The sequence below is a fragment of the Pyrus communis genome, chromosome 11 (genome assembly GCF_041283825.1).
Source record: "Pyrus communis isolate YQ-2024b chromosome 11, ASM4128382v1, whole genome shotgun sequence".
Lineage (NCBI taxonomy): Eukaryota > Viridiplantae > Streptophyta > Magnoliopsida > Rosales > Rosaceae > Pyrus > Pyrus communis.
In genome coordinates this window covers 16103028-16115802 of record NC_142575.1, presented here as the reverse complement: position 1 = coordinate 16115802, position 12775 = coordinate 16103028, and the positions used below count along the sequence as shown (strand labels likewise).

At 36.4% G+C, this 12775-nt stretch overlaps 1 protein-coding gene across 1 annotated transcript; it reads right to left on the bottom strand.

Moving 5' to 3' along the window:
- Positions 1 to 1088: 1088 nt before the first annotated feature.
- Positions 1089 to 4069, bottom strand: LOC137742710 (protein AE7). Its single transcript, XM_088678959.1, has 6 exons — positions 3841 to 4069; positions 3428 to 3560; positions 3113 to 3218; positions 2917 to 3016; positions 1774 to 1819; positions 1089 to 1444 (listed from the first exon to the last, which is right to left on the bottom strand). The coding sequence occupies exons 2-6, from the start codon at positions 3552 to 3554 to the stop codon at positions 1344 to 1346; spliced, it is 480 nt and encodes a 159-aa protein (XP_088535085.1). The 5' UTR covers positions 3555 to 3560; positions 3841 to 4069; the 3' UTR covers positions 1089 to 1343.
- Between the last annotated feature and the right edge of the window lie 8706 nt (positions 4070 to 12775).

Here is a 12775-nt window from a genome sequence, read left to right as displayed (position 1 = left end):
TCAAATTGACCCACACCATAAGATGGTTCTTGAAAATGAAAATCGATCAATATAGTCACTAAAATTAGGTGTTACAAATCAATATGGTCATTCCGTCACAATTTTATAAAAAATTATGTTATGTGATGATGTGGATTTAATAATTGATTAAAAAAGTTGTCAAAACACGTTTTTGCATAGTGAGATTATCTCAAGGCAGAGCTTGCCATTCTTTGCGTCACCAAGATCTCCAGAGGAGCATCCAACAAGCTCTCCAAGATAAAGGTTGTGAGGTTGTCAATCGCCCAAATGTTGACGGCGGAGTCACAAAAGTCGTCACCAAATCTAAGTCATAACCAAAGGTGGTCTCTGTCCTGGTCTAATTTGATAAAAGGTTGCAAAGGGTGTAAAGATGAGTGTCTTGAGAATTTTCTTTTTTAGAGAAGAGACAGCAAACGCTACCATAGATGGAGGTAGAGGAGTACGAGTTGGGATCAATGGTGATTGCAGGATCGAGTTACTGAGTTGACAACTCTTTTATTAAATTATTAAATTATTAGACCTATTTTTTATTTAGTTAGACTTGTGGATCCATTTATGTGCCACATCCGCAAGTAACAAAAATTTCGAAAGAAATAAGACTGAATAACCACATTGATTTGAGAAATTTATTTTAGGATTACATTGATTTTCAATTTCAGGGACCATCTTAATTTTGTGGATCATTTCAGGGACCATTTATGATAAAATAAAAAATAAAAATAAAAAACGACTTGTGAGACTCATTTATGTGACACCAACACATAATAAATTTTTTGACAACATTAAGACGGAAAGAGCACATTGATTTGCAACGCCTACTTTCAAGAACTACATTGATCAATTTTCAATTTCAAAGACCGTCTTGATGGTAGAAGTCAATTTTAGGGACCCTTTGTGATGTAAACCCTTTAAAAATTTCTTTGTAATCTTAAATTTCCTCATCTAAACAGTGTAAAGGTAAATCAGAACCATGTATTTCTCCATCTCCTCGCTCTCATCTGTTTAATTTCTCTTTAAAACAAACAATAAAGTTATCAAAGCAAAGCAACCCCAATTATTCAACAATCTGATTTTAAACTAAATCACATAACATAAACTAATGCTATTCTGTGGTACATTAATACAATACAAATCAGTCGAGAGGAAAAACAATGAAACTAATTTTAAACAAGGGGCTCTATTTCTTTTAATCCATATATTCCCCATCTTAACTGGCCATTCAAAATGTACCAACATAAGTGGCCACAAGATGTATAAATATCTGGTATAAAAGTAGTAAAGTGATGACTGGACCAGTCGATCAGTCAAGATAAGCGATTCATTCACTCGTATGAAGGAGAAAGGCATTCATCAACCATATCAACGAGGCCTGGGTTCTCCAACGCCGCAGCCACCCGTTCCTTATCATTCAGTTGCTTATTAACTGCACACGTAAGAAAAGTAAAATCACGAATGCTAGACGAGAATAATCAAAAAATTTATTAAGATGCCTTTAACATGTTATTCCATCACCCCGATGAAAGGTAAGACTACTTCATCTAGGTTTCTTTTAAACAGATGTCAGTAACCTTTTGTTTTAGTAATGAGATGTCAGTAACCTTTGCAATGTAAGCTTGGTGTAGATGGAATGTGTTGCTATAAGCTAAATTGTGAATTGGTTTGAGAATCATATCAACGAATCATGAGAAATTCCACAGCCCAACCATGTGTCACAAAAACCTAGAGAGAGAGAGAGAGAACGAGAGAGAGTACCGGCAGCTTCGGTTGCATGAGATCCTGGTGCCACCCTAATATCCACCTAACCACAATGAAATTATTAAAAAATTAGCACGCTTACAAAGGCTGAGACTTAATCAGTACAATAGAGAAGAAACAAAAGGACCATCATGAATCATAGGCAGACAATGCTGAGCTATTCCACTTTGGAGGAAAATGGGGCGTCCAATAATTATTTCTAAATGGCATCACAAGAGTGTTCGAATGGTCGAATAGTTCACAACAATGCACGAAATTTGGAGGCTTTTCCGATCAAAATTTATTTTCTACACTTATGCCAAGTGGTTGCTGTAAAATATTTCTTGAGTATGTGCTTGTGTGCCTACATGTTTCTGCATTTATTCTTGGATGTGTACATACACCACAAAAACCATATCAACTTGTATGTCGAGCTTGGACATATCAGAAGATGCCCTTAAACACTCATTCTCTTTAACAAACAGCACAAAATGATGCTTTCACAAAATTGGAGCTTCAGAATGCCTTTTAGCATTTTATCAGAAAAGTAAAAAGATAAGTGGACACAAAAAGACCGGCAAAAGGCACTCTAATTGTTACTGATTTTCAACCAAATTTGAGAGCCTACCTATATAGTTATTCCAACTTCCAGGCATAAATCAAAAGCATACTATCGTGACCAAATACAGAGTCTATCTCCACTACGTGTTGTGACCTAATAGGTAAGCTAAACATCAAGATATTAAATCAACCAAATAACAACATAGGAAAGGTTCATCATAATATCACACTGTTGTAGAGAAACACAACTTGAGCAATATCTTCCCCGCTTCCACCATCTTGAGCAATGTCTTCCCCGCTTCCACTCTTATTCACCCAACATAAGAAATGGTGCATGACTCTTTTGTATGTATATCACAGTATTATAATGCACAATAATATGACTCTCCAAACAAACCCCTCTCCATTTATTTACCCAAATCTCATAAATTAAACAGACGGTTACATTTTACATTCATCTCAACAGCTTAAAAAACAGTACTATTATACGGGCAGAAATTCAATTTGACGGAGTCCTGGTATTCACTCCCAATTTAACCTATATAACATGGTAATAGAGAATACTGTGAATCCAATTCAACAAGAAGATAAAGATCGTACCTTGTAACGAGAAGGCAAGCTCCTTAAGAGTTTAACACGTAAGCAAAGACCAATAACTGTTGCCATACTACAATGTTCCACGGTAGGAGTAAACGTGACCCTGAAGAAAACAATCATCATTTAGCCAACAGGGTTCAAAACATAGCCAGAACTAGGCAAAAGCCTATTTAAAATGAGCATAAAAAGGTCTGTCTACCTGACGTAGCCACAGCCATCATCGACTTCAATTGCATCTTCGGTTATTACTTTGAGCTCCTCCAAAGAATAAGGGTGTTCCGGGTCCCTTATATCTCTAATATGATTTAAGAATTGTTAAGGACGACTAAACTCATCCCGGCATACAAGACAAAACATAAAACTACTTTCGAAACTGATTAAAGTATAGCAATTAAGTTAATCAATGGATTAATATTCGTTCATAGAAAACAAAAACTCTTCTCGGCATACACATAGATGCTTCATATACATTTACAGTAAAATGCATAAATACAGGTATATACAGAAAGGATATCAAAAATCTCTTGTTGGTCAATGGCTTCAACGGCATATTCATCGGCAGCAGCACTTGGAACGCTACGAACCCGACGCTCTTTCCTTTCGTAGATGACCGGATTCGCATTTATTAACTCAGACACCATTTTTCCCTTAAGCAAAAATAACAGTAAACAAAATTAGAAACAAAAAGCACACCAACGTCAACGTGTGAAAAGACATGGATATGAAACAGCTAAAACTTTTGTTTTCCGTTACAGACACTGTTGAAACATTAAACAGTCGAAATTGTTTGTTAAATATATACATAGGTGTCTCTGTGTGTGTGTGTGTATTGATACAGATATCCATATGAGGTTTAGCAGAGATTAAGGTTGCTGAAAATTTAACTAGAAATTAATATGAGAAGGAAAACCGAGAGAGAACTCCAACCTCTTTCGCTTTACGTCGCTTTCGTCAGGCTGTCAAAATTGCGGATTTTGATGGCTTGAAGAGCGATGGAGGGAGAGGCTGTGGGCGGATAAGGGCTGAGAGAGGAGGAGGTTGGTGGAGGGGGCGAGGGGGAACCTTTATTTTGGGCTGGCGGTGGTGTCGGAGGAGGGAGGAGGGAGGAGGGAGATAGAAAACCTGATCGAGGGATCCGGTGTTGGAAGCTGAATCGTATTCCCTTCCCATCTATTTAAATCATATTTTATAAAAAGAAAACTAATGAAAAATGATTAAAAACTTTGAGTTTTAATAATAAGAATAAAATAAAATGTAAAATGAATAGTATCAGAATTGACTTTTTAGTGTTAAAATATGATTTTTCATTAAGATAAATAGTACCGCTGGCTTTTCATTAAAACTCCCTTTATAAAAAGAACGTTGAGCATACTCTCTTAAAAATGGAATTCTCCATGAACTCTCCCCTACCTTATTATTTTGGCACAATTCCATACCAAAATATTCTAAAGCATTGTGTAAAACATATGAGGTGGTGGATAGTCCATGAAGAGTCTCACATTGAGAGAGTCTCCTTAGCATTTTTCTTTTATAGAGCATATGATTTGGTTGATAATGATTAGATTATTATTTAGGGTGAACTGCCAATTTAGTTTCTGAATTGTCACCTGATTAAAAATTAGGCTCCTAAACTAATTTTTTCAAAAAAATCAGTAATTGAATTATAAAAATCTGCCAATTATATATTCGAGGCTAATATATTCAGTTTTCCGTTCATTTATGTCACGTTACTTACATATGATACACATTGGAAGGTAGATTGATAATTTTACATAAAGAAATAGTGTATGAAGTTAACTTTAAATGGTAAATTAGACGTTAGATTCACAACCTATATGAAATGTTAAGGGCTATTATGGGCGAGAAAAGAACAGTAACACATTCTAAAGTGTGTCAAGTGACTTAAATTGATAAAATAAAAAGAATAAAATAGCTTTGAATATAATATAAGGGATGAAATTAGCAATTTTAACTAATTTAGGGACTTATTTTACTGAAAAAATAATTCAGGAACCTAATTTTCACTAAGATGATAGTTTAGGGGCTAAATCGACACTTCGCCCTATTACTTAATTATTTAATTAATGTGCTTATTTTCTATTAGTGACACATTATATAGCTAATAACTGTGATTTAGAAAATGGTATTCCTAACATTTTCCTTTTTTAAGCCTAACAAGATTGTTGGAAAAAAAAAAGAACTAACAAGACTTTAAGGCCTGTTTGGTAGGGGTGCGTTCAAAAAATCGAAAACCGAAAATCAAACCAAACCGAGGCCGAAAAAACTGAACCGAAAAAAAAATCGAACCGAAACTGTCAAACCGAACCGAACTGAATTTGCCAAATTCGAATTCGATTTTTGAGGTTCGGAAACCGAACCGAACCGATATATATATTTAATTATTTTTTTCAATATTTATAAATAGTTTAGTCATACATTCATAACAAAACAAAACAAGTTGCCAAGTTGGTTTCAATGAAACTTTTCAAGCTGGAGCATATGGGTTCAAACCCTCATGCCTCCAAGATTCCGAAGAATTTTTTAAATTTTTATGAGAAATCAACAAAACCCTTTAACCCTAGCCACCAATAGTAGCACCCACACCTTTTCTATTTTTCATTCCCTCTTCTCTATCTTGTTCCATGCCTTCAGACTCCCTCTATGTCCATGCCTCTAATTTCTCCATTCTTCTCCATAACCCGCATCCTCCTTTCTATTCCAAGCTTCATATTTGTGAGACCCTCCATGTCCATGCCTCCAACTTCTTGCAGATTTGTGTTGCTAAAACGGTGTCGTTTTACCCCAAGTGTAACCCTAACCCAATATCCCTCTCGCGCAGCCTGAGCCTCCTCTCTCTCTCGCTCAGTCTTCTACTTCAATCGCTCTATCTCTCTCAATCTCTCAGGTGACCCGCCCTTCTCACTCTTAATCTCTCACACCTCGCCCTCACCATCAGCTTTTTCTTGCCGTTTTGAGTCTCGACAACAAAAGATTAGCCTCATCTCTCTTTCTCTTGGTCTTCAACTTCAATCAATCTCTGTCTTTCTTGAACTCTTTGTCTCTCTTGGTCTTGAATCCCAGGCGACCCGCGACGGCGCGACCCTTCTCACTCTTAATCTCTCACACCTCGCCCTCGCCGTTAGTCTCTCATCTCACCGTGAACTTCTTTTTGCCGTTTCGAGTCTCCACTACAAAAGGTTAGCCTCATAATCTCATTTCTCTGTGTTTAATTTTCTGTTCTATTTATCTATTGAAATCGGTTCTGATTAGAGAATGATTCATTTCATACTTTGCACTTTCTATTAATCAGCCGATTTTCTGGGTTTCTTGTTGCCGTTACTACTTACTTTTGGATTTATTAGTGTTATGAAGTGACTAAGTTCTATGAATGTGTGCTCATTTTCAGTGTGATTGTTTCTGGATTTTTTTCTGCCATTACTATTCACTTTTCGATTTATGGTTAGAAGGATAGGACTTTGTGACTCCATATCTGGCTTTAAAGTTCAATGTGATTGTTTTTCTATTTTCTGGATTTTAATCTTGCTAGCAAATTAAAAAACAGTAGGCTAAAAAACAATTGGGCAATGGGAGAGCTAGAACTGGGCAACTGGATTTTAATCTTGCTAGCAAACTAGTATTTGTTTGTCATGTTTGAGTGTACTACTAGTCCACTAGGAGAGCTAGAACAACTGGGCAATGGATCACTCCCTAATTAGAAACCTAGACAGTTAATTGTCAACTAATTAGTTTCTATAAATAAGTCAAGTTTAGGCTGATCCCCTACTAATGAAGTAGAGCTCTATACATTGTACATGTATAGACGGTTGCATTGTACATGTATGCTAATTAACGGGGTGGACAGTTTGCAACAAATGTGTTTGAGAAAATTGATCGTAAATGGTTTATCTGTATTCACCATGCTTCAATTCTTGACTTGTGAATTTTACAAACTTAAGGTAGAGCTCTCTTTCTTAGCAACGGTTGCATTGTTAATCTGCTATGTTGCCTCCTAGGCCGCCTAAGCGTTGAGCTTCAAGAGTTGAAGAGAAGAAGTGCGTGGAAGACATGAAATCTTGAAGGTTTATTTGAGTTTATGATTTTAGTTAAGTGGAATATTTCTGTAAAATTTAGACTTTGTTATGTTATGATTGTCTTGGAGATGTTAAAATTTTGAGATTTTATTCATTTTCAAAAAAAAAAAAAAAAAAAAAAAAAAACCAAATCGAAAAAAATTGAACCGAACCGAACCGAACCCAGCCTTACTGTTTGGTATCTAACTTGAGAACATAACTCAAACTTTTGATTTTTTTTTTCTTTCTAAAAACACATGTTTTGATTGAAAAATTTTAAATTCAAAACCTTATTTGGCATGCAACTTCTCAAAATTAATCCAAAATAAACGCCTAGGCCAGACCAATTTCTCGACCACTGCATCCCTCCCCTCCTTGGCGACCCCTTTTGCTATTTACCAACTCCTTCCTCCAAACTCGTGTCCTTGGCGACCCCTTTTGCTATTTACCGACTCCTTCCTCCAAACTCGTGCTGACAGACCAAGGTTGGTCATGTCGGCAATCTAAAATATGAGATCCAACGACCTCCAAAAACCAATGACTATTCGTTGCCGTCGATTTATCTCGACCCGAGGAAGAAGGATAGAGGTGGTGGCCATGGTGAATGCAAGTGGGAAGAGATTGAAGAGAGAGGAGGAGAGAGACTGGAGTGAGTGATAGAGAGAGATGGCAGTGAATGGTAGAGAGAGAGAGGAAGAGAGTGGGGGGAGTGAGTGATAGAGAGAGATGGCAGTGAGTGGTAGAGATAGAGAGAGGAAGAGAGGGGGAGTGAGTGATGGAGAGAGACAAACAAAAGTGAGCGGTGAATCCTAAAAAATAAAAAGTTTAAAAACACACTTTTTGCGTTTTCAACAAATAAGCGTTGTTTTCAAATATTTTTGAGTTATGGTTTTGAGAATTGTATTCAAATCAAATACCAAATAAAGATTTAAATTTGTGACTCAAAACTTGTTTTTGAGTTGAAAACATTGGATCCAAATCAAATACCAAACAGACCTTAGATTTCTTTTGTGTTTTGTTTTGTAAAAAATAGGATTATGAGTCTTTGCATTTAGCCATAAGAGCAATTCCATCTTGGGAACCCTCCCCCAGGCAATACACTATGCTATCCACCCAGTGAACAGTAATTGCCTTTAATGAACAGTAATCACCTTTTGCATCTCCACCGTTGCACTTCAATAGCCCTGGTAATAGGCAATAAAATATTAGTATTTTTCTACTTATAAAATAATAAAAAATAATTTTATTTGTAATTTCGGATAAGATTTTTAATCGTTCTTGTTGTGCCACGTGTCATTATCCGAAAAGTTATAAAATAATACAAAATAATTGTGGTGTAATTTCGGATAAGATTTTTAATCGTTCTTGTTGTGCCACTTGTCATAAAATCCGAAAAGACAATTATTGGTGATGGATTTCTGATAAGATTTTTAATCGTACTCGTTGCACCACGTGTCATTATCCGAAAATACAATTATTGGTGATGGATTTCCAATAAGATTATTAACCAACCACGTCTTGCCACGTGTCATAATCTGTTTACAATATTTGAAGATAGATTTCCATCAGATTTTTAAAGAATGACGGCATGCCACGTGTCATAATCTGTTTACAATCTTTGATGATAGATTTCCATCAGATTTTTAACGAATGACGGCATGCCACGTGACATTATCTACAACCAAATCCTTTCTGAATCCTCCATATAATCCACCATCCATCTTCACAAATCTCACACCAATTTTCTCAAAATCTCTATCATTATTGATAGTTTCTACTTCCTTCTTCACCAAAATCTCTATCATTATTCATAGTTTTTGCTTCTTTCTTACAATGTCTTCTTCTTCCACAAGGATAATGTGGTAACTCGATCAGCAAGAGAAAGAATTGTTTAACCAATCAGTAGGAATGTTCAATCTCTAGGTGGCCCAAAATGAGAGGGAAGAGGATGAGGAGCGTAGAAGGAGAGATGACGAAGTAAGAATGGTAAGAGCCTCACATTCCCGTCGAGTCATCCAAGCTGTGGGTCAGATCTGCAGGCCCAGTCGTGCCGGAAACCTTGATAGAAGCAGGCATTAACGAGGTACAGAACTCTTGGACGATTATTTTGTCTGTAATAGTGCATTCCCTGATACGTACTTTAGACATCGTTTTAGAATGGAACAACATTTGTTCAACAAAATCATGATTGCTGTTTGCAACCATGATTCTTACTTTATGCAAAAGAAGGATGTGTTTGGTGCTATGGGTCTCATTCCACAGCAAAAAATTACTGCTACCTTGTAGATACTTGCATATGGAGCATATGTAGACCAAGTGGATGAGATAACGAGGATGGAGAAATAAACCATTCTTGAGTCCCTGATGAAGTTTTGCGGAGCAATCGAATCTATTTACACCGCAGAGTATCTCCGGAAACCTACTGACATGGACTTGCAAAGGCTTCTGAAGAAAGGCGAGATGCAAGGTTTTCCTGTGATGATTGGAAGCATCGATTCTATGCACTAGACGTGGAAAAATTGTCCAAGTGCATGGCAAGGTGCTTATGGGGACAGAAAAGGAGCAAAAAGTATTATTTTGGAGGCGGTGGCATCTTTTGATACATGGATTTGGCATGCCTTTTTCAAGGTTCCAGGAGCTTAAAATGACCTCAACGTCCTTGCCCAATCATTAGGGGTGCTGCCAGATTATTTGATGTAAAGTTGCTTCGATCCATCATGATGACATGCATTATTTTTCACAACATGATTGTGGAAGATGAGTACGATTATGATGCTGTTGATGAATATGAGCCAGGCACGATGAATAATTCAAGAACACGTATATATTGTGCTCATGACGCCACCAAAGAACCCGTGCAACATGAGCCATTAGTTTATTTAGTGTGTTCGTTTTTTTTTGGTGTGTTTATTTAATTTTTTTTTTGGTGTGTTTCTTTTAGTTCATTTAGTGAGTTTTTTGTTATTTGGTATGTTTATGTAATTTTATTTGGTGTGTTTAAATGTCTTTTGAATAAAGATTCTCTTAGTATAAATAAATTACCAAATTAAATAAAGTACTAAAATCAATAAATTGGAAACAATATAAAGTACTCTATTCAATAAATAAGAAATTACAACCCAAAGTGATTGGAAAATTATGGGCTCCGATTACAAAAAGTACTCTATTCATCATCACTTAACCAATTTGTGATGCTAGAATGATCTTCTCTTGTCGTGCTAGGACTATCTTCTCTTGCTCTCGCTTCTCTTGCATGCCTCATTCGCAACGCATCCACTTTCTTCGACTTCCAAAAATATTTAGAATTTGGAGACTTCCCTTCTAAAGGCGTGTTCATAATGTCACGATCTCGTTGAGCCATTCTTTCTTCTCTAACATGTTCCCTTTCTTGTCTAAGTAGCTCTCTTTCTCTCTAATTAGCTTTAAATGCTCTCTCAACAACTACAGCATTTGCCTCCTCTCTAGCCTTATCAGCCTAAAATTTCACCATGTCCTGCGCCAAAGTCAATTCACCTTGGCGAGCAAGTTCTTCCATATACTTTGCATAATCATTCTTTGAAGCACTCCCTTTTCTCTTTTAAGCCTTCTTACTTTCAGGCCTAATTGGATAACGGGTCGATCCCGAAGCTTGTTCAGGGGGGCGTTTCAAGCACTTCTTCTGCTTCACCTTCATGAACATGCGAGCCATGATCAGGTGTAGAGTGTAGATGGGTGTTGTTCATGAAAACTTCTGGACCAACATGCACAACTTTGAATTTAGGACAATCTTTGACAATATTCCAACATTCCCACCAGTTGAATGATTTATTTTGGGTTTTGGTTTTGGCACCATACCAAACTTGTGCTTGAAGTTGCTACACAATGCGGGATAATGAAAGTAGGTAACAAATAAATAATACAAACAAATAATTATAATGAAAGTAGGTAACAAATAAATAATACAAACAAATAATTATAACAAATAAATAATACAAACAAATAATTATAATGAAAGTAGTTAACAAATAAATAATACAAATAAATAATTATAATGAAAGTAGGTAACAAATAAATAATACAAACAAATAAATAATATATTGTTACCTGGTCTGCGTAATTTTTCCCACTTCGAATATTATTACTAGCTTGTGTCAAGGCGTATCTCCACGTACTAAACAATTGGCTAAGTAATTTCCAACGACTGGATATCGATTCTTTGGTTCTTTTCCCACCCATTTTCTCAAGATAATTGGTATGAATAAGACTCCACATTTCTCGCAACTACATGTCATTACCCGTAAGCGAACTATGAGTAACTTCAACCTAGCTAGCACACAACGCAATATCTTCAAGAAGCGTCCAATTCGTATCTACATCAGTAGTCATTTTGTTGAAAAAAAATTGGATTGAAACTTTGAGAGAAGGATAGGAATTTGATTGAAAGTAGTTGAGAAAATATGAAATTGTGGTATAAGGTAGATGATAATGAGAAGGTATTTATAGAAAAGTAAAAACAATTTTTTTTTTTTAAATTCAAATTTTTTTTTTCGGATTTTTTACAATTTTTTTAAATTTTTATTGAACTAATTAATCTCTGCCGTTGGATTTAAAAAAAAAATTGAATTCCAACACTCCAGATTGTGCCACGTGTCACAATGATAACTTTTCTTAATTTTAAAACTTTTTTTTCTTTTTTTCATTTATTTATAAAGCAGAATAATATCAATCGTTGATCTCAGATCTAACAGTTGATATTAAATAAGATTTTATTTTTATTACCGTCACAAATCGGACGATCCACATTATATAGTCGTTGAGATCCAACGGACCATGGGAAGCCACGTGGCTTCCCAACGGTAACTATTCGAAACTGCGCTGCGATCCTTAGGCGCTGAAACAGTGTCGGGTGACACACCCCCACCCGCGGGTGAGGTGCACGCGTCTGACAGAAAAAAATAAAAAATTGGGCTGACGTCAGCCGTTGCGTAACATCCACTCGGGCTCTCGGGCTAGCAATTCCTCACGGGCCCGGAGCTCTGGCCTGGCCTGTTCATCGGGCTCCCCATGCATTGAAGCCGGGCTCTTGGGCCCTTTTTCCTAGCCTGTCCCTCGAGCAAACTCCAACGGTGGAGTTGCTCTAAAGAGTCAGGCAAGCAGCAAGTTAAACTACAAATCAAGATTCAGACTGTGACCATTGCAACCCACCCTTTCTCCCGCTCAGAGCAATTTAGAAGGAGCGTCTAATCAAAGGGTGAGAAAGTTTATTAGCTTGGCACTGAATATTGCTGAAGGAATATCCTAGGCAATAGTTAACAACCATTCCTATTAGAAAAACATTCTTGATTCTTACTTTAAAAGCCCCCATCTCAAGCAAAGAATCATTCTCAAACTACAAAAAATCACACATTGAGTAACTTAGCTTCAACTCAAATATTAGTCGACCTAACTTAGTTCCGACCTTAACTAAAACGGTCTTTTGGGCCTTGTCTTCATGCTTGGCCTTTTATGGCTCCACAATATTTTACACCACAACCTTGGGCTTTATTTCACTGTGGCCTGTAATATTTTAGTTTAACTCAACAATTACTATCATATTATGTGCTACATCAGTTCGTATCCAAATGCATATTAACTGTATGCTCTCTTTATTGGTTAGGCACGAAATTAGAATCCACATTTACATCTTGTTCTGAAGAAATGCATATGGAGTTGCAATTTCTTCATGATTTCTTGGTTACAAATGCACTCATGCTTTTCACATGAAGAGATAATGATAAGTTAGCTCCTAACTACTCAACTCAACCCAACAGTGG